Here is a 25665-nt window from a genome sequence, read left to right on the forward strand (position 1 = left end):
GCTGGAGGGGACATCATGAGGCAGAAAAGCATCTCACATCACCTGGAGCACACAGGGCCCAACCAAAGGCAGTGGGAAATCAAACTATAGCATCTCACAGAGGTTATCCATCACAGCTACCCTGACAACAGCTGTAGGGTGCCCTCACCCTGCCAGTCCTGGCATCAGGAGCATCTCGGCCAGGGATGCTCCATGGGATGCAGATGTCCACACCAGCCAGGGTACCATGGGGACCCATGCAGAAAGCCGGGTCCATGCCCAACCTCTGACTCCTGTTGAACCTTTGGTGGGGGGAAATAACACGTGATGCCCAAAAACTATTGTATTCCCATGGATCCATGGATTTAGTGTGAGGTGTCCCTGCCCATGGCAGGGGGGTTGGAACTGGATGATCTTAAGGTCCTTTCCAACCCTAACTATCCTATGGTTCTATGATCCACATGGCCCTGGCCAGCCAGCCACAGCCCTCTAACCTCTCATTCCCCTGAGCCTTTCAATTAGCTCTTGCCTTCCTGACGACTTCACTCAACACCCAGAGCGATTAGGAGCCGGAGGAAGGCCACGGCTTTGTCTCAAGCGATGAGCCAGATTAATCAGCTCCAGTTGCACTGAATTACCCAGTCGGGGCTCCCAGCAACAACCTCCGATTCACCAGCAAAGCAGCCAGCATCCCGCTTTCAACCAGGATAATCAGCAAGGACGTGAAAGCCAGATGAATGACTAGGTGAGGGTGGGCTGCCGCCTGTCAGGAGCTGCAATATAAGTCAAAGCACTTTGAAATTAAATCCTCGCTTTGACAGGGAACTAATGCAGAGATTTTAAAGTAGGTGTAATACACTTAGACAGGCATGTGTGCAGCCCGGTGCAAGTTGCCGTGCTTTGAATAAGTGTGTCCCGGCTACACTGAGAGCAGGGAAATGGAATTGAAAAGACAAAAGGGTATTTTGAATAGCTCCAAACCAGCTTGGCAAGATTTTAGAGATGGTAGCAAGAGGTTTTAGTAATAGACCTAACTAACAACATTGTCAGGAGGAGATTTGGCTGCCTGGGATCTTGGATTTCACACCAAGCGGCCATCTCGTGTTGCTCCTGGCTTTAAATTAAGTCATTTGTGCCCACATGGGCAGCTGGGGATGGATGGAGGAGGTATGGCAAAGGGGGAGGACATGGGGTCCCTGCTGCCACTATCAGCCTCCAGGCTGGGCAAGCAGTGCTGCTGGGAGCTCCTGAGATTCCCAAAGGTTGGCCTTTCCACATTTCAGAGATGGATTTATAAGCCTCTGTGCTTGGTCAAGCATCACCCAGAGCCCGTCACCAGAGCATCAGCCCATCACCAGAGCACTCCATGGGGGCAGCCCTGTGAAGATACTGCGGAGATTTGCAACCTCAGCTCTGGCTTCTATCCCCTCCTGATAGAAACCTCCCAGGCCCCTCTCCTTGTTTGCCAGTTTTCAAGTGCCAAAACTTGGCGTTTATGGTAAACCCTCAGAAACTGGGATTTAGGAAACCTCTCCCGATAGAACGGCAGGTGGTTATGGGGAGGGCAGTCTTGGGGGTGATGCTCCCAGCAATATGGAAACCCGCAGCCACATCCTGCAGGCTCTGCTTTCCCATTACCCTCAAAGCACCCAAAGCTCAAGACGGGGCTTGGAGCAAGCTGCTCCAGTGGAAGGTGCCCGTGGCAGGGGGGTGGAACTGGATGCGCTTTCAGGTCCCTTCCAACCCAAACCACTCTGTGACCACCAAACGCGAGAGGACCCCCCCTCTCCTCCCCTCCTCCGCATGCCCCCGTCTCTCCCTGCACCCTCACGGATACGAGCCCCGCAGTGCCCCGACCGCACGCACCCACCGAACCCTTGCAGCGGGTCGGGGGCGCCCTCAGAGCCCCCCCCCCGATGCCCGTCCCGCCTCCGGGGGTGTCCCCGACGGCCGATCCCGCCCAGGCAGCGGCGGGGCCGGGGCGGCCCCCAGGGCTGCGCCCGCCCCCGTCCCGCCCCGTCCCGCCGCTCCATCCCGGGATGGGCCGGCCCCGCTGACAGTCGGGCTCGGCGGCCGCTGCGGGCGCATCCACCGGGGCAGCGCTGCCGCTGCTCCTCCTGCCCCGCGCCCACCTGCGGCGGCGGCTGCCCCGGCCCCGGCGGACGGACCGGGGGGGCTGCCGCCGCCGGCGCGCTCGGTCTATCCCTGCCGCCCTCCAGGATGAGCCCGGAGTATTTCCTGCGCTCCTTGCTGCTCATCATCCTCGCCACCTTCTCGGCCAACGCCAGCAACTGGCTGTGAGTAGCCGCGGGGCGAGGGGGGGAGCCGCGGCCACCGCCACTTGTTGCTGCCGCGGGGCAGGTGCCGCCAGGCTCGGGAAGCTCCGTGGTGAGACCCCCCCCCATTCACCCCTTCCCTCCCCAAGAGGATGCTGTTCGGTGGTACCCGGCGGGGCAGGCGCCTTCCGTCCCCGTCGCGCCGGTACCCGCTGTCCCGGTGGTGGTGAGGCTTGGAGCCGCATCCTCGGGCCGGTGGGCTGCAGCGATGCTCGGATCCGGAGTTGTTCTCCAGGCTGGATGGACAGGGGCTGGTTATTGAGCCCCCGTCCCCTTTTTATCCTCAAGTCATGAGGCTGGACCCCGCCGGGGGAAGACGGAGGTCGGGGCATCGGGTCAGAGCAGGGCCTGGGGGCTGGTGAGGTGCTGCGCGAGGGCCAGCGGTGCAGGGCAGGGTTTGGCAGGGCTGACGCTGGCCCCAGGGATCGGCGGTGGGAAGGGCTGCCCACACCTCGGAGCTCATTCCCACAGTGGTGCGGGGCTGCGGCACTGGTGACACTGGGAACCCACTGAGCAAACACTGAAATCGTGGGTAAGGTAAACAGGGGCGGAAATCGTTCTGGAAAATTCCTGTGTGTTTTGCCAAGGCAGTGGGACTGTCTGCTGGGAGACCCCCCCAGCACCTCCCCGGGGCAGAGGGGATGGAGCATGGCAGCCCCTTCCCACCTAGCTCTGAGCGAAGGCACTGGTTCCTCCTAATCAAGCTGCTCTGGTGGGAGATGGTGCTTTGCCTGCACCCATCTGCTGGGAAATTATTAGTTCCCAGTGCATGCACCCAGCAGACCCCCTCTGGGGCTGAGAACGTGGGCCGCTTCCATCTCCCCTCCCCAGCCTCTGTCAATGAGGGTGCGTAATGCCAGGGGCTGCTGGCATGAGAGATCCCGAGTGGCTTGCACCCAGATAGGCATGGCCCCACAAGTGCATCCCCTGCACAAGGAGTCCTCTCCATACCCAGATACAGCTCCCGACTCTCCTGCCTTCTCAATTTGCCTCGCTGGAGGCTGCAGGATGTGGGTGGGTTTTGGAGGATGCTCCCTACGCCCAGGGAAAGCGCCGGGTCAGCGGCGTTCTCCAAGTGTCCTGCCCGTGGGAAAAGGTGCTCTCCCATCGGTTGCCGCCTGGGATGCATTAGCACTTCGTCCTCCTCCCCTCCTCCTTTGCCAGATGGAGCGACTTGCGTGCCACGCGTCTCCGGCAAGCGGTGGGTGGATCATAGCAGCTCTCAAGGTGGTCTTTTAAGCTGTCATGCTGCGGGTGAAGGTATATTGGGAACTGTGGGAAGTGTTTTTCCTGCAGGGAAAAGAAGCCCTGCGGGATGGTGGGAGATCCATGGAGAGGAGCAGCTTTGGCTGCCAAAGGGTTGTTATAGGGGGGGGGGTTCATGAGCGAGGTTGACAAGCGGATGCGCAGAGCTGGGACCCCCTGGTCCCCAGTGCTGCACGCAGCTGGGATCGTGTTTGGGAAGCCGAGGCGGAGGAGTGGATCATGGCACTAACCGGGGAGGTCTGTGTGCAGCCGTCCGTGCTGGCGAGGTGCGGGGTGGGCGCGGGGGGCTCGTTCCTGCCAACAGGGGAGGAAAAGCAGACACATCTCAGTGCGCTTGAAAGGAAGGGGGTCAACTTGATTCGATGCTGCAAATGTATCGGGATGAAAGGATCGTCCCCCCCGCTCTTTGCCTTTAGGATTAAGACAATTCCCATTGTTTGTCTTCTCACATCAGAAACAAAGGCTGCCGGAGGCAATAAACAGGGTTAGAAGGATCCCAGGAGTTATCAGCTATTCGAGGAATGAGCGTGCCTCGTAGGTCTTTGCGAAGCCTCACGCAAGTGGGCTCTGCCAGCCCGCACCTCACCAGTGCATACTTCTGCTCAGAGGTGTGTGGCAGCCGCGGTGAAGTTTGCTTTGCCAGAAACCTGCTGGATTAGTGATTAAGCTCAGTTCTTGTCTTTTCTTCCCCCCTGTTCTTTCCTAACCCCCCCCAAAAAGCTTCTTCCGACCTGTCCGGACTCGCATTCCCAGCGCTGCCGAGAGACGCTGCTTGCAACACTTGAGCTGAAGGGGGTTTGTGTAAGCCTGGCTTTGTGGGGAAGGGCTCGCTCTGGCTCTGCAAGTGGTCTCTGAGCTGCCCCATCCCATGTAAAGGGAGATGGGGTGGGTATCACAGGGATCGCCCTGCTACCCATTGAGGGGGTACGGTTGGTATGGTGCGGTCCGTGAATGGGACTTTGCCACATCTTTTGGCTAAAGCTCCTTTCTCCCTGGTTAGGAACCAACTGTGTTTCCTCAGTGCCTTGAGTTTGGGGAGTTGCTGCTTGGCTTGCTGCCGATCCAGAGAGCTGCTCTTCTCCAGCTCGGAAGGGATGCTCTGCGCCCCGTTCTCACCTTCCTCCTTCCTTTGGAGGCTCAGAGAGTTCCACAGCTTTTCCTCCTGCCTCTTCAGGCATGGAATTGTAGACTGTAGTTAGTGCCTTTTATATCCTGGTCGTGTATGGGAAGGTCCCTCTAGCTTGTGCTTTATCTCTGGAGGTGTCCAGGGATGTGTTTTGTAGAGGGGAAATAGCCAAGTTACTTCCAAAGCAACCTACGTTTCACAGACTTGATGCAGCTTTTGAACCTGCACATGCAGTGATGCGGTGGAACTAAAGCATGTCCTTTCAAAACCATCTCAGTGCTGGGGATGCTGTTGTGTAGAAGGTTTCGGCCAAAGGAGCACCTCTCTGGAGCACTTGGGCTCCAGTTTTAGTAGGAAGTAAAGGGCAAGCAGTCATTTAGTTAGTTATTTAGTCATTTAGTTAGTTATTTAGTCATTTAGTTAGTTATTTAGCTATTTAGTTAGTTATTTAGACATTTAGTTATCTGTTTTGGAGGGAGGGAAGTCCATCTGAAGAGGTGAACTAGAAAATGTGCTGTGGATGGAGGCATCCCCTAACTGCACATGGCACTGGGGCCGCTGCAATCTGTAGCTGTTGGGGTGGTTTGAATGATGAGAGTCAAACCCCATGCCTGGAAAGCATCAGGTACCACAGGACAGGGGTCTTTAATGAGTAAGACCCAGGTTATTGAGCTATCTGGGTATCACTGTAGCCTCCCTCTTGTTTTCTTGCAGCTAAAACTGGCTTTGGAGGATGCTTTCCGTATGCACGCAGGATACCCCAAGATGTGGTTATGCCATTGCGGAGCAGCATGTGCCACCAGCAGCTCCCTCTACCCCCTATTTACAGGGGTTTAAGACTTCCGTCTGGGCTTGAGACTTGGCTTAAGGGGCCAGGAGCACAGATGGGCTTTTAAAACCCTTTAAAAAAGCTGAATTTGAGCACTCTGGGAAAGCGTGGAGACCTTGCAAGTGTCCAAACAAGGCTGGCTAAGCAGCTGCGCTCTCATAGTAACCCCTTTAGAGAGGGAGGATTTCCCTGTCCCCCCCTTTCATCTGAACACCACAAGGTGCTTTTGCAAACACAGGGCCTGATTCTCCGTGCTCATCCCTGCCAGCTTTGCAGGGGGAATGTCGCAAGAGCAGCCCCAACGCTCATTTTGTGCCGGTTTGGGTCGTTGTGCAATGTGGAGGATTTGGGAAGAAGCACGCCCGGGTCCCGCGCTTGCATCCCTCTGGTTTTAAACCAGACTTGGTCCTTTCTTTAAGGTGATCCTCGAAAGCTTCACCTCGAGCCTGGCTGAGTTTAATTTGCACAGGATTCTTTGCATTGTCGCTGTGACCCTCCCGTTTTCCACTTGGCAAGGAACCAGTCCAGTGTTTTCCCAGTGGATGCTGTCTGTGGAGGTGCTGGTTCGGTAGATGCAGCTCTCTCCAGGGCAAAGCCGCTTCTGCCCAACCCGGTACTCTTGGGTTTTGATGCGAGGACATGAGGAAGGTCGTGCCTGCTCTGGCAGATGGGATAGTGGGGTGCACCAATTGGATCTGATGCAGAAAGTCCCTTGCTTTGAGGGCTGCTGTGGGTTGGATGAGCAGCTCTCTGCTTCTGGGGTTCCCAGGGCTCCTTTGCATTGCTCTGGGCATCCTGCAGGGTCAGTGCATGTAACCAGTGACACCCATCCCCCGAGGGCGAGGAGATGTGAGTGAAGCCAGCAGCCCCATTGGAATTACATTTGCTTATTCATAAGTCTTGCCACTTTTGACAAAACCAGCTGATTTTAGCCCAGCGATGAGAACAGGCTTGCTTTAAGTGCTCCATCCCACAGAGGCAAGAGGCCTCTGCCAGTCTTGGTGCAGGACATGCCACCAGTTTGGCTTGTCTGTGAGCACTGGTCATGTAAGGAAGGAAGACTGGATGGCATTGGAAGGACCTGTGCTCACTGCTCCTCAGCACTGACAGGCATTTTTGCCTTTTCCTAAGGAAACAACGGGAACTACAGCCCAACTATTGCAGCAGAGCCTTATAGGTAGGATGGACTTGAGCGAGATAAAACCGCTGTGCACCCCAGGATCAGCTCCAAACACAAGCAACAGCAAGAAGCTGATTTCTTCTTTGTGGTTCTCTATGGCTCCGTGAGTCAGAACTGGACTTTTGCATTGAAGCCAAAGAAGTGTTTATGTTACTCTGCTGAGAGCTACTGTCCACTCTATTCATTTATCCCTGTGGATGGAGAGAAATGCATTACAGCCATTTATTTGGGCTTCCTTAAAATGATGAAATTGCTGAGCAATCCTGGAGGTTGACACTTTCCGGGGGCTCTCCTGTATTTCCAGCCATGCTGGCTCTTGCAATACTTGATTTTATTGTCTTAAAGCTTGAAAGTTTTCTGAATCCCCAAAAATCTCGTTCATCCAAGCCTGCTGGCACGGTACAAAGCGCAGGGAACCTTGGTTTGGCTCCAGCTCCATGCCTGTGGGTGACCCCCAGCAGCATCCCCATAGGATGCCGCAGCAGTGAAGGGGATGTGCAGGATCCATCTTGCTCTGCAGAACTGGAGCCAGCGTTGTGCTCTCATGAAATCACTTGGGGTTAGAAATGAATTGAGTCTCTTGGCCACTGCAGAGCAGCCTGGGGTCTGTTGGAAGTTGGGCAAGATCAGACTAACCCTGCAGAAGGCTCCTCTCGCTGCATATTTGCAGGTTCTGATCAAAACCATAAACTCATAGGATTTTCTCCAAGCAGGTCTAGCCTGAAGCGGTGCAGAAGGGGAATTCCCACAGTTCAGCCCAATGGCCTGTGCTTGTCTCCTCTTGCAACAAGGCGCTGCTCCTGTTCTCAACTCAGGAGTACCTTCTATTGACTTATAAGGGGAGATGCAGTAAAGGATGTTTTCTTCACATAGAGTCACGGAATGGTTTGGGTTGGAAAGGACCTTAAGATCATCCAGTTCCACTACCCCTGCCATGGGCAGGGACACCTCACACTAAACCAGGGCACCCAAGGCTGTGTCCAACCTGGCCTTGAGCACTGCAGGGATGGAGCAGCCACAGCTTCTCTGGGCAACCCATTCCAGTGCCTCACCACCCTAACAGCAGAGAACTTCTTCCTTATCCTCAACCTGAACTTCCCCTGTTTCAGTTTGAACCCATCACCCCTTGTCCTATCACTACCGTCCCTGATGAAGAGTCCCTGTGCAGCATCCTTGTAGCCCCCTTCAGGTATTGGAAGGCTTCTTCCAAAGCTGATTTCCAATGTGGATGCTTCTCTCAGGGTCTTCCCAGCTTCCACCTCGATCTTCCCCACCACAAAGTGGAGATGTTGCCCTGGATGCTCATAAAGCCAAGAAGCAGCACTGGCTTAGGATCAGTGGCCAGGCCATCTCATTGTCCCCATAGACTTGTGATGGTGGGAGGCAGGCCACAACCAGTAGCTGGTGCATGGGTAGATGTGTGTTCGCTGGGTGCAGATGGTGTTAGGTACAGGGTATAAGGTGTGGGGTCAGGATACGAGCTCAGGCAGTGGAGCTGCACACACAGGGCTGTAGGCAGGTAATGATGAGCATGGTATTGCCTCCTCCTGGGGGACTGTTTTGGCAGTTGGAGGTGAAGGTTAGGGTGTGAAATGCATGGTATCAGCCAAGAGGTGAAACGTGCAGTAACAGTGACAGGAAGGACTGAGCCAGAGGGATGCTTTTCTTCCAGGGAGGAAACCAGACAGGCTCTCAGGTGATGACTTTGTAAATGACGTTTTACACTAAGAAGGGATGGAAAGGCAGGATATCTATTCCCAGGAGGGCTTGCCTGGTCCCTGGGGAGGAAACGTGCTGCTGCAGAGCCAGCCACTGGATAAGGGTGAGCTTGCAGGTTGCAGATCTCCACAGATCCTGACAGGAACATGCCCAAGTTAGCAGAGCTGCTGAACCATGCCAAGAATAGGGGTGGTTCCTACAACCCTGGCCTTTGTTGGCACAGGAGAGCGGTGCTAAGCCCAGTGCAGGACACCATGAGAAAGCACAGGGGCTCTCCTGGAGCATCCTTTGACCTGATAACCCTGGGACATTTCCCCATGCCTTCTCTCTGCTTATAAGGAGAAAGCAACAGGGAAGTGATGATCCCCTTCGCCATAGCTGCAAGATGGCTTCTTGCAGTGCCTGATCTGCATCTCTCTGCATGCGCCTGTCTGTCTTGATGCACTTTTGGTTCTTCCATCCTAAACAAGCCTTTTTTCCTCCTCAGAAGAAACCAGTCTGCACAAGGCAATCCCAACCCCAGGTATAACCCTGGGCCACTGGCTGGCCGTGCACCCAGCCACAAGAGGCACAGAGATGCGCTGCTGATCCAGGCTGACTTTGCTCCTCCATGAGCAGGGAGGGTGTTTGCAGAGGCTGCCTCTCAGAGCAGAGCTGAGGCATCTTTACAATGTAAGACTTGAACAAGCCTTTTGTGGCCTCGGCCAGGCAGGTGTCCCAAGTAGGGTGAGTGTTTGTTGAACAAGGTGAAGCTTCTGAGCTCATCCAACTTCTTAGCATCCCTAAGTGATACATCAGTGATGCCAGTGGCCTGGGTCTGACTTCAGGAAAAGATTCCCAACATGAGATAATACAGTTCTCACACTTGAAATTCATTTTCTTATATAAAAGAAACACTGGAGGTTTCTGCTGCATCTTCTCTGACCTGCCTCTATTGAGAGTTTATCAATGACTCAAATCCCCACACCTTCCCACGGCAGGGAATCTCCTCCCCTCTCCTTCTGGCTCTATCTGCCAACTTCTGTGGCTTTTCCAACGTCTCCTTGTCATTCCATCAGTTATTCTTCCTCCTGAGATTATTACCATCATTCTTAGGTATGGCTTTCCCCTGGCCTATTCAAAGCTCCCTGGATATGAGGTTTCCTTATTTGCCGTCTTGCAGGGTGGATCAACCATGGCTGCTTAAATATTGGGGGTACAGCCTTCATCTATATACTGTGGATGGGGATAAAAAGGAAGGGCTTTACATCAGTTTTGTATTAAATCAATAACTTTCATTAAAAGGGAGCTTGTTCTGCAAGTGACCTGTTTGGATTTAAAGGCAGGAGAAAAGACACATAAAGCAGTCATGAAGCAAGAGGACAAAACTTGAACAGCTTGGGGAGCAGCTCACCTCTTGAAATATTCTTTGCCAAATCTTGGAAAGGGAATAAAATGTGCCATTATCTGCAGGGGTTTGTCCACAAGCAAGGCTGTTTTGAGGCTGCATGCGAGGCTTGTGGCATACTCTAGAGCAGCTCTGCATAACGATCGAGATGTGATGTGTCTCTGGCTGGAGATCTGCATTGAGACCTTGTAAAGGGCAGAACTGTTGGGTTTCCTCCTGTTGTGCCTGTTTTGCTGTGTCTGCAGGTAGACAGAGGCTTTGTCTGTGGTCTCTACCACCTCACTCCATGAGAACAAAGTTTGGAGCAAGGTCCGCAACAAGGACCAGGCAAAGTGCTAGAGCCAGGTTTCCATGGTGACCGTGGGATGCTGCGGGTGGGTTTGGTACCTTGCCTGGGCTCTGCAGCCCTGAGGAGCACTCTGAGCTGTGGGGTGGAAGCATCTTTGAGTGCTGGTGAGGGCAGAGAATGTTTCCCAGTTTCTGTCTCACCCTTCAGCTGCCCCAGAAAGGGGAAAGGGGGTGAGATGTTCCTGCCTAGTGTCCTGGATATGGTGTGGAGAGATGCCATGCGAAAGTGTCAAAGCTGAGGTCCTTCAGTAAAGGTCCATCCTTATATCCTTGACTCAATCTCTTGATCCTTCCTGGACCAAGGACCAGGATGGGAAGCTCCTCCCTGCCCAAAGAAAGTGTGTGTTTGGAAAGCAGTGATGGTACTCATGGGATGCAGGAGACTGGTAGTAAGCTGGGAGTGTGATGAGGCCATGGCATTTTAGGCACATGGCACCCTGCTCGCCTCTGAGAAGTGACTGTGCAAAAGTGGCTCCTCCATCCCCAAGGAAGGGCAGACCCACAAGGGCTGAGGGGGAATGATGGCATACAGAGGACCTGTCATGGGGGACAGAGGCCAGAGCACCGTTCTGGATAGTTTCATCTTATTTGCCTGCCTTACAAAACAAATCACCAGACCTGTTCTTGGAGGTCTGTACCTATCTTTGAAGCATCCTTGGCCTTCATTTTATCATCCCAAACAGCATTAAATTCTTGCTGGGGAGGCATCTTATCAGGTACATCTACTTGGAAAGGCTTGAAAGGCTCTTGTCATGCTTTTCTTCATGTGTGCTTTGAATTTATAGCTCCCCATCGCCTGGAGAATCCTAGTGAGCTGGGAAGTATATTAGAAAAGGAGATGATGGCCCCTTCCCTAGCAGAGCTGATATTAACGTGGCTGTTACACCTGCGGCACAGCTCTCTCCTGCCAAGGTGCCTGCAGTGAGACCAGGCACTGATTCATCGGCAGGACCAGCCCTGCTGCTTTGCAGGAGCTGGTTCCCTGGTACAATAAATCCTGCTTCACTTGCAGGAGGTGGGGAAAGCCAAATCAGCACAAAGGGTTGGTACTGGAGGCAGAATTGGGTTTTCTTGGCTTCCAGGCTCAAAGCTGATCGGCTGATTCAGTGTCTTGGGATGATTCTGACTGCTCTGCTATGTGCCCAGACTGAAATGATGGCTTGACCTGGGAGGGAATGGAGCTGTCTCAGTCAGTCTGGGTCTGCCCAGCATCAAACCATCCTCCCAAGGGTCAGCCAAGAGCAGCAAGATGCAGGCACAGCAGTTGTTGTGCTTCATGTCCCGGACAGCAGCGCAGGGACAGGGACACTGCATGGTGTGGGGGCCAGCAGAATCATAGGGTCCCAGCCTGGTTTGGGTTGGAAGGGACCTTAAAGCTCCTCCAGCTCCAACCCCTGCCATGGGCAGGGACCCCTTCCACTGGAGCAGCTTGCTCCAAGCCCCTGTGTCCAACCTGGCCTTGAACACTGCCAGGGATGGGGCAGCCACAGCTTCTCTGGGCACCCTGTGCCAGCGCCTCAGCACCCTCACAGGGAAGAACTTCTGCCTAAGAGCTCAGCTCAGTCTCCCCTCGGGCAGGTTCAAGCCATTCCCTTGTCCCATCACTACATGTCCTTGGAAGGTGACAGCCCTGCCTTTGGCCACGGTGGGGTTTCCAAGCCAGCCGTGTGCATCACGGAGCCACGCATCCAGCCCTCTGCAGACAGGGCTGTGCCCTCGGAGGAGCAGCAAGCTTGGGCAGGGATGCTTAGCTGGTATAAAGGCTAGAAAAGAACTTGGCTCTGAAAGCACGGCAGCCTGCCACTTCCCGCTGTCCGAGAGGCATTGCATCAAGCCATCTCCACGCAGAAAGGAAAGCTGAATGCTTTTGACAGCTCGCCATGCAGACTCCCCACGGACACTGCAAGCCAAGCCGGCTTTCTCACCGTCTCCCACGGTCCCCCAGTTGTAAGCATGAAACCAAGCTGGTGAATAATTCTGCTGATGCACAGAAGAGAAAATCCTGTTCTCTCCTCCTGGGGCGGGCTGGCAGGGCTAATGGGAGGAAGAGGCTGTGACAACTTGATTTTGTGGCTGGAGTCAGCAGATCCGGCTCCCGGGACACATGGGAAGAGGCAGGGAGCAGGAGCCACTTTTGCACAGTCACTTCTCGGAGGCGAGCAGGGCTTCAAAGGCAGGATCCTGAGCAGGATGTCGCAACTTGGGAGGAGGAGGAAACAAAAACAAGCAAACAGAAAAACCCACAAGCTCTCGTAGGGCTGGGAAATGCAGAGTCAAGGAATGAGGTTTCCAAAAAGCCTTCGCTCGGTCCTCGCATCTCTTGGTGCAGGGGAGACAGCAACGGGAGCTGATGCTGGCGATTAAAGCTCGGTGTGGTCAGCGGGTGCAAGTGGGAGGTTTTTGCCTGTCCCATGAAGGGGACCTCCCTTCTCTATGGCAGGAGAAAGTCGCTTAAAGCGGGTGCCAGCAGCCACGAGAAGCAGGGACTCTCAGCTATGCACGTGCTGGCACGGGCACAGAGAGATGTACAGAGCCTTGGGCTGCCCAACAGCCCGACTGAGCCAGTGGATAAGCTGAGTCCATCCTAAGCTCCCTCTGGGAGGCTGGAGCAGAAGGATGGACATGGGAAATGGGCAAGCATGGGCACATGCAGAGGGCAGTGGGTTGGGTTATTGCAATGTGCCACAGGGACCATCGTGCCCATGCGCTCGGTGAGGAGGTGCCAAGAGCTTGCAAGATGCGTGCCCCAAAAGGATGAGGTCCCTCATGCCCCGAATGCTGACACCGAGGAGCAGCTCTGTGGCAGCTTCTGCTGAGGATGGGGCTATGGAGAGCAGAGCACGTGGTCACCTCCACACAGGGCCAGTCTTTTCCAGGTCAGCAAAGACCTCATGGTCCCATCCACAAGCTGGGCTGGTGGAGGAGGTGCCCAGCGTGGGCAGTTTTACCCATGGCAGGCTCCTGATTCTGTCCTCCCTGCTTCGAGCCCTGTTCCAATTCCAAGTGATGGGAAACCTGGCAGCTCCCAGAGGCCATCCTTGCCTGCTGGGGGTTGGGGGAGCTAAAAGCAGGCTCCAGGAGGGAAGTGGTTTGGAGGGCGATGCTCGTCGGGTGATGAGCACACACCACGCTGCGGGAGCAGTGTGGCAGCTGGAGCTGGCAGCAGAGCGCCCGTCCTGCTTGTTTTGGCTGACTTCAGAGACCTCTGGCTTTTCCTAGTAGCACTTGGATGTGCCGGTACTCAGGAGACCTGACCGGGCACATTCAGACAGCGCCGAAAATATCTTCCTTGCAGGCAATAGAGGCAAAGGGGAGCCAGGAGCTGAGAGACAGAGGACCAGGCTGCAGAGGGATGGTTGTTTTGCTTGGGCTTGCTCTCTGCCGGCCAAAAATGCATCCTGTGGAGCTGCAGCAGTGGTAGATTTAAGGTGAAACCGGATGAACACCAGGTCTCAGCTATGGAGGGGGTGAGAGGTTAGGACCCCCTTGTGTCCCAAATCATAGAATCACAGAACAGAAAGGACCTTAAGATCATCCAGTTCCAACCCCTCGCCATGGTTAGGGACACCTCACACTAGACCGTGTCACCCAAGGCCTTCATCTCCCAACCCTTTCCTCCTAACCGGTCGTGCTGTCGCGGCAGGTACCTGGCGAAGCTGTCTTCGGTGGGGAGCATCTCCGAGGAGGAGACCTGCGAGAAGCTGAAGGGCTTGATCCAGCGCCAGGTACAGATGTGCAAGAGGAACCTGGAGGTGATGGACTCGGTGCGGCGCGGAGCCCAGCTGGCCATCGAGGAGTGCCAGTACCAGTTCCGCAACCGCCGCTGGAACTGCTCCACACTGGATACCCTGCCTGTCTTTGGCAAGGTGGTAACGCAAGGTGAGCCAGAGGACATGTGCCTGGGGTGATGCTGCATGGCAGGAATGGCCACAGCAGCAGTCCGGAGGGATGCAGGAGGGTTTTCCTTGCATGCTGCTGAGGCAGAAGAGAGGTAGAGTAGGGAATGGCTCAATGCTGGATCATGGGGTTGATGGCTCTTCCCTGGGCATCTCAGCAGGGCTCTTTTTGCTCTACTGGGGGCCTTGCAGTTCTCCAGCTGCTGGGTGCTTCCTCTCCTGAACCTTTTCCACACCAGCGGGTACGCACAGCCAGCACAGGGCATCCGCAGAGCCTGGACCTCTTACAAGGACGTGCCAAGTTCAAGTCTCCCTGCAGTATCACCTCTTCCCCCCAAACCCAGGAGCTTCGCTCTGCTGAGCAATGGCTGCATTTATGGGGTCTCTTCCCCTCGCAGCACTGAAGCAGGGCCAGACCAGAGCCAAGCATCCCAAGGTGAAGCCTTGGGAGGACAGCTCTCTGCCGCCCGAGGCGAGTAAAACACACAGTGTGGACCCTCTGAGGGCAGCATCATCACCCACCACCACCCATTGACAGCCTTCAGGGGGGTTTGTGACCAGAGCAGCCCCAAGCCCCTCTATTCCCAACTGCTGTCCCAGCAGCACAGGGCTGTGATTGAACCACCAAGCACCCCGAGCATCAGGGTGAGGATATGGAGGGCACAAAAGTGGCCCTTGCCTCCCTTCGGGTGCCATCTCTGATACACCCATCACAGCACCCTTAGGCCAGAGCCTTCCCCCAGCTCCTTGTTTGACTTCCCTCCCCTCAACGCAGGGGTGAAGATCTCTTCTTGTGAAGGTTCGGGGACTGGAAATACCAGAAATACCAGAAACTAAAAGTCGTCTCTTTTGAGGCAGCCGCAGCACAAACCGACCAACACGATCCTACTATTAACCTCGATTAACTTGGAGGCGGCTCAGTCCCCCCACAGCCACTGCCTCCAGAGTACAGCTTGGCCACCAAAGTAGTTGCTCTCTGTCCAACCAGCAAGCCAGGGTGATGTCTGCTGGCAAGACATCCCCTGCTCTGCCCCAAGCACGGGACTACCCCAAATGCCAACCCTCCTTCCTTGGAGATGGAAGGGCTGTGGTAGGGATTTGGGTGTTGCAAGAGCTGATCCATGGTTATGCTCAGGGATGTCCCCTGGCTTCCCAGACAAGCTGCTCTTCTTAACCATGGGGCACCCCATAGGTAGATGCAAAAGCTGGGCACGGGCTACACCCTGGGGACCGGTGTGGTTCTGCACCGGTGTGCAGTGGGGTTGTGCAGGGCTGGGTGCTCCAGGACCCTATGTGAGAGGATGGCAAAGACCTGCAGCTGCAATGATCCTGGAGGTGGAAAGCAGCCAAGTATTGTGGATGCAGGAGGGATTTCATGGTAGAAGTGCCCTGCAAGCATCAGGCAAGACGGTCTCTCCATATAAGCTCTGGAGAGCTCTCACCAGAGCGGCAATGGAGCTTTTGCATCTCTCTCATTCCCAGGTTATGATCTGCCCATCTCAGTCTTGTTTTCAAGCTTGTGGGCAGCTCTCAGCTCCTTCACTATTGCAAAGCAGGGCTCTCATGGCTGCAGATGATGTCTCAGGGCTGAGGTGACTCTGCTGAGACTGGTCCAGGCTTGGCACTGAACAAACAGCATCCCTGCGAGATGGAAGGATGAGTGTCCTGCACAGGGTACCCCACCCTGGGAGGAAGAGATGGAGCACAAGGCCTCACTTGATAGCGTGATGTGCCATGATGTGGTGGGAAGGAAGAGGAGCAGAGGCACAGGGAGCCTTTGGCCACAGGGCTGCGCACCCCAAGAAGAGCCCTTTTGCATGCCTTGGACTCGCTGCCCTGTTTCCCACCGTGCTTTGTGCCTTGCAGGGACACGGGAGGCAGCGTTCGTCTATGCCATCTCTTCGGCAGGGGTGGCCTTCGCAGTGACCCGCGCCTGCAGCAGCGGCGAGCTGGACAAGTGTGGATGCGACCGCACGGTGCAGGGGGGCAGCCCGCAGGGTAAGTGAGAGACGGGGGGCAGGTGAGCTTTGGGGCAGAGTAGCCAAGCGTGGAAATGCCAACCCCTGGAGCAGCCAGACAGGAGAAGAATGTAAAACACATAAAGAGAAGGACTTGGGGCTGAGAGAGCCTGGAGAAGAGAAGGCTCCTGAAGGGGAGACCTTAGAGCAGCTCCAGTGCCTAAAGGGGCTGCAGGGAAGCTGGAGAGGGGCTTGGGACAAGGGCCTGTAGGGACAGGCCAAGGGGAATGGCTTGAACCTGCCCGAGGGGAGACTGAGCTGAGCTCTTAGGCAGAAGCTCTTCCCTGTGAGGGTGCTGAGGCGCTGGCACAGGGTGCCCAGAGAAGCTGTGGCTGCCCCATCCCTGTCAGTGCTCAAGGCCAGGTTGGACACAGGGGCTTGGAGCAAGCTGCTCCAGTGGAAGGTGTTGGGGTTGGAGCTGGAGGAGCTTTAAGGTCCCTTCCAACCATTCTATGATTCTATGAAGCTCCTGTTAGTCCAAATGAGCTCATCAAAAATGCACTTTGGGAGCATGGCCCATGGGGCAGAGAAAGCTTTCTGTTTGTGCATCCCCCGGGGCCACATTCCTCATCTTCCCCCCTACCCTTGGGCAGCCCAGCTCTGTGGGTAGCAAGGCAGAAGAGGGGCAGGTCAGCTGTGTTTTTGGAAGGGCAAGGCTGGAGGGGGCTGGCTGTATCCATCTCATCCATGCTCTCTGCCTTAGGCTTCCAGTGGTCGGGCTGCTCTGATAACATCGCCTACGGCGTGGCCTTCTCCCAGTCCTTCGTCGACGTCCGCGAGAGGAGCAAAGGGGCCTCTTCCAACAGAGCCTTGATGAACCTGCACAACAACGAGGCAGGGAGGAAGGTAATGGCGAGGGGGGAGCCTGTGCAGCCAGTGCAGCTCATGAGCCATTTTGGCTTCCTTTAACCCCATCATCTCACGCGCATCAGCATCACATCCCACTTACCCCTGTATCCCATCGCGAGGTGCCCATCCCCTCTCAATTCTTGTGCCCTGTGCTCCAGGCGATCCTGAACAACATGCGGGTGGAGTGCAAGTGCCACGGCGTGTCCGGCTCCTGCGAGTTCAAGACGTGCTGGAAAGCCATGCCCCCCTTCCGCAAAGTGGGCAACGTCCTGAAGGAGAAATTCGACGGTGCCACGGAGGTCGAGCAGAGCGAGATCGGCTCCACCAAAGTGCTGGTGCCCAAGAACTCCCAGTTCAAGCCGCACACGGACGAGGACCTCGTCTACCTGGACTCCAGTCCTGACTTCTGTGACCACGACCTCAAGAACGGGGTGCTGGGTACCAGCGGCCGGCAGTGCAACAAGACCTCCAAGGCGATCGACGGCTGCGAGCTGATGTGCTGCGGCCGGGGTTTCCATACGGACGAGGTGGAGGTTGTGGAAAGGTGCAGCTGCAAATTCCACTGGTGCTGCTCCGTCAAGTGCAAACCCTGCCATCGGGTGGTGGAAATCCATACGTGCCGGTGATGCACAACGGGGTGCGCCCGTCCATTCCCATCCCTGACTGACCCTGCTTCTCCCTTGCCCCATGGCCAGGACTGAGGAAGGAACCCAGACGCTGCAGGGAGAGCGCAGCTCTTCACAGAGACAGAGCCCCAGAGGAAAACAGATTTTAAAGGAAAAAAAATATTTAAAGTTTGAAAAAATTGAGCATTCTTGGCTTCTTTTTGATGTTGTTTTGTTCGCTTGCTTTAGTTATTGCTGAAGCCAGAGCCCCTTGGTGTCCTGTGCCAGCAGGGATGTGGCTGCGTTCAGTGGCTGGCTGGGAGACCTGCATGATGCTGCTCTCATCAGACGCGCTCCTGCTGACCCGGAGCACTGCAGACAGGAGGTGTTTAAGCCAGGGCTGATGTTGGGTGCTCGGGTATCTTCTCCTGCAGTTGTTTTTGTGTGTTTAAGCAACCCAGCGCACTGCTGGCCTTGGCTGAGCCTGGGGAGGGGATGGAGCTCAGCCAGCGCCTGCAGCCCTGCATAGGATGAGCAGATGGTGACAGGGTGGCACTGTCCCCAGGAGGCAAAGCTCAGTGCAGGGTGATCAGTACAGGAGGGGGGATGTGGGACACTCCTGCATCCCGCTGTTGTGGGATGCTCCATGGCCTGCTGGATGTTGGATGGATTTGGAGCAGCTCCAGTGGTCGCTCTGATTTACAGTGACCTCAGCAGCTGCCCAGGGCGATCGGAGGACGCAGTGTTCCCACCGTGCTCTCCTTCCCTTTGCAAGCCCCCTTCTCCTCTCACTTCTGAGCATCTTGTTCAGCTGGAGACTGTGAAGAGGATGCAGAGGGGCCATAAAATCATAGAAACAACCAGGCTGGAAAGACCTTTAAGCTCATCCAGTCCAATCATTGCCCCAGCACAGCCAAGGCCACCACTAACCCATGGCACTGAGGGCCTTGTGTGCATGGGTTGTGAGCACTTCCAGGGACAGTGATCCACCGTTCATGGGAAGCGTTTTCCAATCCCTGACCACCCTTTTGGGGAAGAGATTTTTCCTAAGGTGCAGTCCAGTGACTCTTACTGGAGGTGGGAGGAAATCCCAGGGATTTCTTTTCCTCTGTCCCATAATTGCTCCCACCAGCATCCCTTCTCGGAAGGTCTCCTCTTCCGGCTCCACATTCCTGTTTTCCACACCTGGTGAGGGCTCTGGGAATGGTTCCCATCCTGTTGTGTGCTGAGAAAAGCAATAGTATGAAGTGGAGCAGTTGTTTGGGGTGAGGGAAAGATGCTGCTGGGGGGAAAGGCAACGCTCGTGCTCTGCCAATACCTCTGCCTTGCCCTTGGGAAGCACAAGAGGGCTGAGCAGGAGGGATGCTGCTGTGTGTGCCCAGACCACTGGGATTCAGTGCAGCAGGGCCCCATCTGCCCCATCCCACTCCCACAGGCTGGCCTGGAGCGATGCCATGAGGATAACGCGCTGTCCTACCCACCCTGGCTTCCCTTCTGCCTGGGATCGGGTTAGTGCAGAGCCCGTGCTGCAGGATGAAATATTTGGAGAGCTAATAAGCAGAGGGGCACTGCGAGGGGAGGTGGAAGCAGACCGGTTCCTCCATCCCTCACCCGCTTTCCTGTGAGTCGAGAGGAAAAAGGGGGATCAAAACTTGGGGATGGCACCTCGAGGCAACAGGAACATCAGGCAACATCAGCAATGGGGTGGCATTGCCGAGCCCTCCTTACGTGGTCCCGATGAGCCCGGCGCTGTGACCGTCACCCTTTGGGCTGGAGGAGGAGGTTGCTGCAAACCTGAGGTCTTGTTTTTGTTCCTTGCTTCATCTCGAGAGGGGAAGGGTTGTGGGGAAGGCGCAGACATGCGTTCAATCCCGTCTGTGCCGTGGCAGTGACGGGCCGGGGGAGAGCCTGTGGTCGCTGGAAGGTCTCCAGACACCGTCCGGCTGGAAGGCTGCTGACAACTGACTTGAAGCAGCGCAGGGCGAGGGAGGGTTGGAGTGAGGCATCCCCCTCAGCGCTGCCTCCATCCTGCCTGCTCAGCCCCACATCCAAACCCCTCAGCAAAGGGTGCCCTGTGGCGGGGTGACTGTCCCAATGGAAACCAGAGCTGAGCCATCCCAATGGAAACCAGAGGTCTCCCCACCAGAGCAGCCGTTGCCTCTCCCCATGGCTCGGTTGCTCAAGGATGCAGCATTAAATCCTCAGGGTGGGGGGTATCCAAGCTTTGCTCCATCTCTTCATCCCCCCCAAGGCTGCAAGTTCTCAAGTACCTTGGAGGCTGTTCCTCCTCTTCCCAGCTCATGCAGAGGAGGTCACGGCCCTGAGGCCACTGGCCAAGTTTTCTGCTCATTGTCCATCTAGGATGAGGGCCAAAGCTGAACAAGACAATCCAGATCAGCGCGGAGATAATCTCTGCGTATGGGATGTTTTCAAGCTGTGATGAAAGCTGAGCCCTTGCAAATGTCACCCGGAGATACCCCGGCTCCCAGCGCTCTGGCTCTTCTCACAACTGTAAATTTCAGCACCAGAAGGGGGTGGGAAATGCCTTTTTCTTCTCTCCATATTTACTTTGTCTATTAAATAATGAGTTTGTGCTGAACGAGCCATGGGGTTTTCTTCTCCTGGCAATCAGGCTCTGCTGGGCTGAGTAAAACCAGCCCGTGCTGCAAACATCTCATCATTGTTGGTCTCTTCCAGAGAGTCCTTAGTTAGAAGTGTCCACATGGTGCCTTTTAACAGTGTGAAAGGGACACTGAGGCTGTCCTGCTCCCTCCTCCTGGGACACAGATGCTGGTGCTTGGACCACAGGCTGCATCCCTGCTTTCCCCTCATTGAAAGGAGAGCTTCCTCTCTGATCTTCTGCTCAGCCGCTTGGCACATCACTGGCTTGGGAGCCCACTTAGATCTCAGTAAGTCCAAGACTTCCTCCTGTCCAAAGGGCACTGATATTCATCTGCTTAAGACAATGCATCCCTCCACTGCCCATAGCCCATGGGGCACAGCTGCTGCATGTGCTGCTGGAAGCATCTTGCCCGTGGTCTCAAGGTGTCTTTGGGCTGGGACGGGGCAAGATGTAGATGCAGAGTCAGGGCCCTGCCACCTCTTGCCTCCATCCCTGTGCTGTGGGTGCTGGATTTGGAGGGGATGCGGTGCCAGATCATAGAATCCCAGTCTGGGATCATAGAATCCCAGTGCCTCATCACCCTCACAGGGAAGAGCTTCTGCCTAAGAGCTCAGCTCAGTCTCCCCTCGGGCAGGTTCAAGCCATTCCCCTTGGCCTGTCCCTACAGGCCCCTGTCCCAAGCCCCTCTCCAGGTTTCCTGTAGTCCCTATAGGCACTGGAGCTGCTCTAAGGTCTCCCTGGAGCCAGCATCCTGCAGATACCCAGCACGTTCCCAGCTGCCCCCAGCCAATGCATCTCACTTGCCCCTTGTCCTTGCTCAAGCCAAGAGCACTCAGCTACATCCTTTTCACACTGCTCCTTATGGTGTGGCTCTGCTCACTTCAGCATGGGCTGCTGCTGGGTCTGGCTGCACTAACACTCTACCTTGTGTCCTTTCTCTAGTTGTAGCTCTCTAAGCTCACCTTCCCATAGGCTTCCTGGTAAGGCCAATGGCTTCTCTCACTTTGGCCTCCATGGGTGGCAGGCCCTGAGGGCTATGTTGAAGTTTAACCATTTTTGCAGAAACAGGATGGGACAAAATGAGCCTCAAGCCTCCCAAAACCCCTTCCTTCAAATGGCTCCTCTCTTCCTGCAGTGGATCCCACCCCACAACCTCCCAGCTCCATCCCTCCCCACTCCAGCATCAGCCCCAGGTACAGGACTGTCTCCTCTCCCCATACCATCTCCCAGCATGGTGGTGGAACCAAACCTGCTTCACCCTGGTGTGGAAACAAGCAGATGGCAGCTTCTCCCCGACCATGGATGGAGCAGTTCATGTCCTCCTCATCCTCCAGTGCTCCCACCCACTCAGCTGGTCCCCAACATCCCCCATACATCCGATAACACCCACACCACTGCATCCCTCCCACTGTGGGCCCCACAGTCCTCGTCCCCCTTGACACCCTGTCCCTGGTGAGCTCATCTCTCCCCCGAGGCCTCCCAGGCTGACACCTCCACCCAGCCTCTCCCGCTCATAAACCTTCCTGGATGTCCCACTGCCAACTCGAGATCATCATGGCAAAAACAGGACATCCCCTCCAAGCCCTCCCCACCCTGCTCCAGCAGATGGGTAACTCCATCGTTTTCTCCCATTCCCCAACCTCCCGACTTCACCACCATCTCCTGCTCTTTCTTTCCTCATGGGAAACCCACCCCGTGTCTCACGTACCTTCAACTTCAGCTCCTCCACGTTCTGGGTTTCCCGTTTGCCAGCTCTGCACCCTCTGGTCTGAGCACAGCATGGCTGAGCGCATGGGCAGAGCTGATATTTGTCTCCAGCTGTTCTGACCACATCACCCTCATGCCCTTTACTGGCTATCAACACTGTCATCACTCCCAACTATCTCACCCTCCCTTCCTGGGCATGCTCAGCCTCACCCGCCACCCTCCTCACAAAGCAATTAGATCACCATGGGTGGCATTAATAGTGCTCATGCAGGGCAGGAATTAGTGCTTGCATCCTTTCCCTCCCTGACACGTCAGCGAACGTAACAGCAAACCCCTTTGCATGTTCCTGCAGTGGGTAATCTCCCTGTATCTCCTGTTCTCCCTTTGAATTTACCAGCTGGATGTAGGGAAGCCAAGTGATGGAGACAGCAGGAAACCAGAGCTTAGGACCACCAAGAAAAGATGCTTTAAGGATGGGATGGTGACTCTCTGCACGGGCAGATGGCAGAAGAGGGTGTCCTCCTTATAGCTGCCACAGCAAGGAACTGGAATTGATGGATGGCAGGGGGTTGGAACTGGATGATCTTAAGGTCCTTTTCAGCCCAAACCATTCTATGATTCTATAGGTCTCCTACAGACCTATAGGTTCTATAGGCCCATAGAACCTACAGCACCTGTATGGCACAAGAGCTGGGGTGACCGTTGCTCCCACCTGCATTTGATGAAGACGTCAGCAGTGTTTTGCCCACCCGGGTGCTTCCTCCATCAGCCCCGAAGCCACGGTGAAGGACGCCCATCGGAGCAGGGCCTTTGACAGCAGCGTGATGCCATGACAGCAGGAGGGCGCCCAGCCAGCACTCCTCAGAGTGCCTGACTGCCAAAACCCAGCTTTAAGCACAGGAAAATAAAGGGTACAATCTGCCTCAGGCTGCATCAGAACACCCAGAGCAGGCGGAGCGGGAAGCAGGGCAGGAGCTGAGCATCACACCCCACAGCTCAGCATTAGGCTGGACCACGCCAATGCCTGGTGCTCCCCTCGTTGTCTCTCACAGGTATGCCCAGGATGTTTCTGCAGGCACTGTTTCCCAGTGATGTGGCCGCTCACAAACCCTGGTTTTGTGTCTGTGCTTGGAGCTATGAGCTCCCTTAGGCTGACATTCCTTCCCCATCCCAAACCCGACCAGAAACACCTCCTCACACAAGCACATGATCACGGTGTGTTGGTTGGGTGAGGCTCCGCACCACTGCAGGTCCCAAACCTGCCTCAGCACCAGACGCTTGGTCCAAAGCAGGTAAATCGCACATCAGGGGTTGTCTCCTTCCACATCTCCACCAGCCACAGGTGGGAGCACCAATTGAAAACCTCAATTAGAATCAGTTGTTCAGCAGTGCAAAGAAACCCATCAGTGGCTGTTGCTTCCATTCGTTCCTCACAGCTGATCTAGAACACTTGTTGCACTTGTGCTACTGCATCTTCCATCTACAGATTGACCACAGAAACCCAAGAGGCTCAGCACCTGACAGAACACAGTCTACAGCCTCAAAACCCCACCTCCTCTGAAGGAGAGGAAGTTAGTGCATGGAAGTTTATCATCCAGCCTGGTTTGGGTTGGAAGGGATCTTAAAGCTCATCCAGTTCCAACCCCTTGCCATGGGCAGGGACACCTTCCACTATCAGTGAATGGCTTTTGAGCCCAATAATTACAAATGGGAGTTTTCAGGCTCCTTCTGAAGAAGACCGTGCAAGCATCCTGTGGGACTACAAGAGGTTTCTTGCTGAGCTACTGTCCCAGAAGGAAGTTGTGCAGAAAATGAGATATGGCAGGATTAGATAGATATAGATAGATATATAGACATAGAGAGAGAGATATAGACAGATACAGATAGCCTTCAAACTTGAAACTAGGCTATAAAGCAAGATGTCCAAGAAAGCCCATGGAAATACAGAAGGTGCTCAGAGCAGCGCTGGGGTCAAGGCACTGTGGTTTAGGTGCAGCTCAGTTGGACAAGTGAACAAAAACCCTGGAATTCTGCAAAAACAGGAGGACCAATATTCCTATTGCCACACAGAATTACTGGGGTGACAGGCCTTGTGCAGACAAGCTCTCTGAGGCCAAGCTTTGGATAACCACCAGCCTTCTGCCCATTCCAAGGACACCATGATGTTCTGCAGTCTCTACCTGTTGGTAGGATGTTTAACTTGTATTGCATGGCAACAACGCTCTCCAGGCTCACGTGGGGCTATAGGAAATGCATCTCAGAAGGCTTCATGGTGCAGATTCCTATTCTAGAGCAAAGTCCTCTCTCTGGAAAGCCAGAGGTGGAACTTGAGCACTTCATGCTTTGGTTCATTAGAAACGAGCCACACTTCCTTCCACATGGTTTGCTTTTGGAGCAAAAGGCAGGCTTGGCCAAGTCCATCAGCAAACCTCCCTACATCTGTGGTAATAAGGACAAGAGGGGAAGCAGCATGGAAGAGGACATCTTGCCTTTGTGAAAGCCAGCGTGATGGTGCTGCGTCTATTCTGTTCCATCAAGAGAAGAAAGACACAAGGTCTGATGGATGGAAAGCAGGATGAACAACTAACCAACAGGGCAGAAGAAGGAACAAAACACACAACACACTTGGAGATGAACACGGGGAAAGGCAGAACAGCCAAAGGGAAGCAGCAGTGGAAGCCCTGCAGATAGCTCACTCGGGACTTGGCCTGGTGTAAGTGCTCTGCTTTCTGTGGCCAGCTGGAAAATCTGCAGCCGTTTCACTTCCACCAAGAAACCTGGAACATGTGGGAGGGAACCAGAGCTCAATGAGATGCAAACTAAATCAGTCACTTGGCCACCTCCATTCTCCAAGTGGCACAGCTAGGAGAAGTCAGGCTGGTAAAGCAGTGTGCTGGGATGATGCTGCACCCCGGAGTCCTTGCTCTGGGTTGCCTGCAGGTTCAGGAATCAATTACACTTCACTCTTGGGCTTTTTCCTCTTGGTTAGAGAAGGCTGGTGTATACTGTAGTACCTGCAAACCATACAGGGGTTTGTACTCAATGCTGGTCTCCGCGGTGAGTGTCAGAGGACCACTAATAAGAGAGGGCAGTCACTCAATGGGAGCGCATCTCCCAATACCATGGCCTTGACAGAGCTGCCAACCTAAAGGCTTTAGCGGGTGAAGATGCTGGAGGTGACAGCATTCCATCTGGAGGAGCAGGGGTCAGGACAAAGATGTGGATGAGGGGGAAATGGGGAAGCCTATGCAGGCAGAGGGCTCAGGGCAGTGGAGATGCTGTGATTTCCCCAAGCCTTCTCTGAGTTTCTCAGTCAATGTGAGCTGGAAACCTCTCAGAAGCCATGAAACAGCTGAGCTCTGGACTAGTGAGGACACAGCCTGGAGAGCAGATGAAGCCGAGGCCATAAAAGCCAGTGAGCAGTGAGGGCAATGGGACAAACCCACTCGAAACCTTCCTGCATGGCTCCGCTGCTTTTCAGAGCATCCCTTTGGAGGTGCCCAAGCTCTGTCCTTTTCCTTCCCTTTTCTTCCCTGTTTAGTGCATTAAGCCAAGCAAAATCTCACCTGCCTTAGCACTGTCTTCAGGTCATTTTACTTAAGCTTTGCCCAATGATTTTACCAACTTCTGGGGTTATTGTACCTATGGCACTACTCGTGGTGTAAAGCTGCATTAATCACAGCTCCTTGTTGAGGGCTTCCCATCTGCATCCCCTGCATCTTCCATGGTGACAGGACCCATCTGCCCACATCCTTTGCCATAAAGATCCCCCCCCAGTGCTTTGCAAGAGTAAATGT

The 25665-nt window shown here is 54.9% G+C and overlaps 1 protein-coding gene across 1 annotated transcript; it reads left to right on the plus strand.

Annotated features, from left to right (window-relative positions):
- Positions 1-2055: 2055 nt before the first annotated feature.
- Positions 2056-17742, plus strand: WNT4 (Wnt family member 4). The gene is made up of 5 exons (XM_061379548.1): positions 2056-2276; positions 13814-14049; positions 15933-16064; positions 16788-16930; positions 17092-17742. Exons 1-5 carry the CDS (start codon positions 2200-2202, stop codon positions 17557-17559), a joined length of 1056 nt encoding a protein of 351 aa, XP_061235532.1. The 5' UTR covers positions 2056-2199; the 3' UTR covers positions 17560-17742.
- Positions 17743-25665: the final 7923 nt, after the last annotated feature.

The sequence above is a fragment of the Neopsephotus bourkii genome, unplaced genomic scaffold, assembly GCF_033783945.1.
Source record: "Neopsephotus bourkii isolate Nb327-2 ecotype Australia unplaced genomic scaffold, CSIRO-AGI_Nbou_v1 NB_1778, whole genome shotgun sequence".
In the NCBI taxonomy this organism is placed as follows: Eukaryota; Metazoa; Chordata; class Aves; order Psittaciformes; family Psittacidae; genus Neopsephotus; species Neopsephotus bourkii.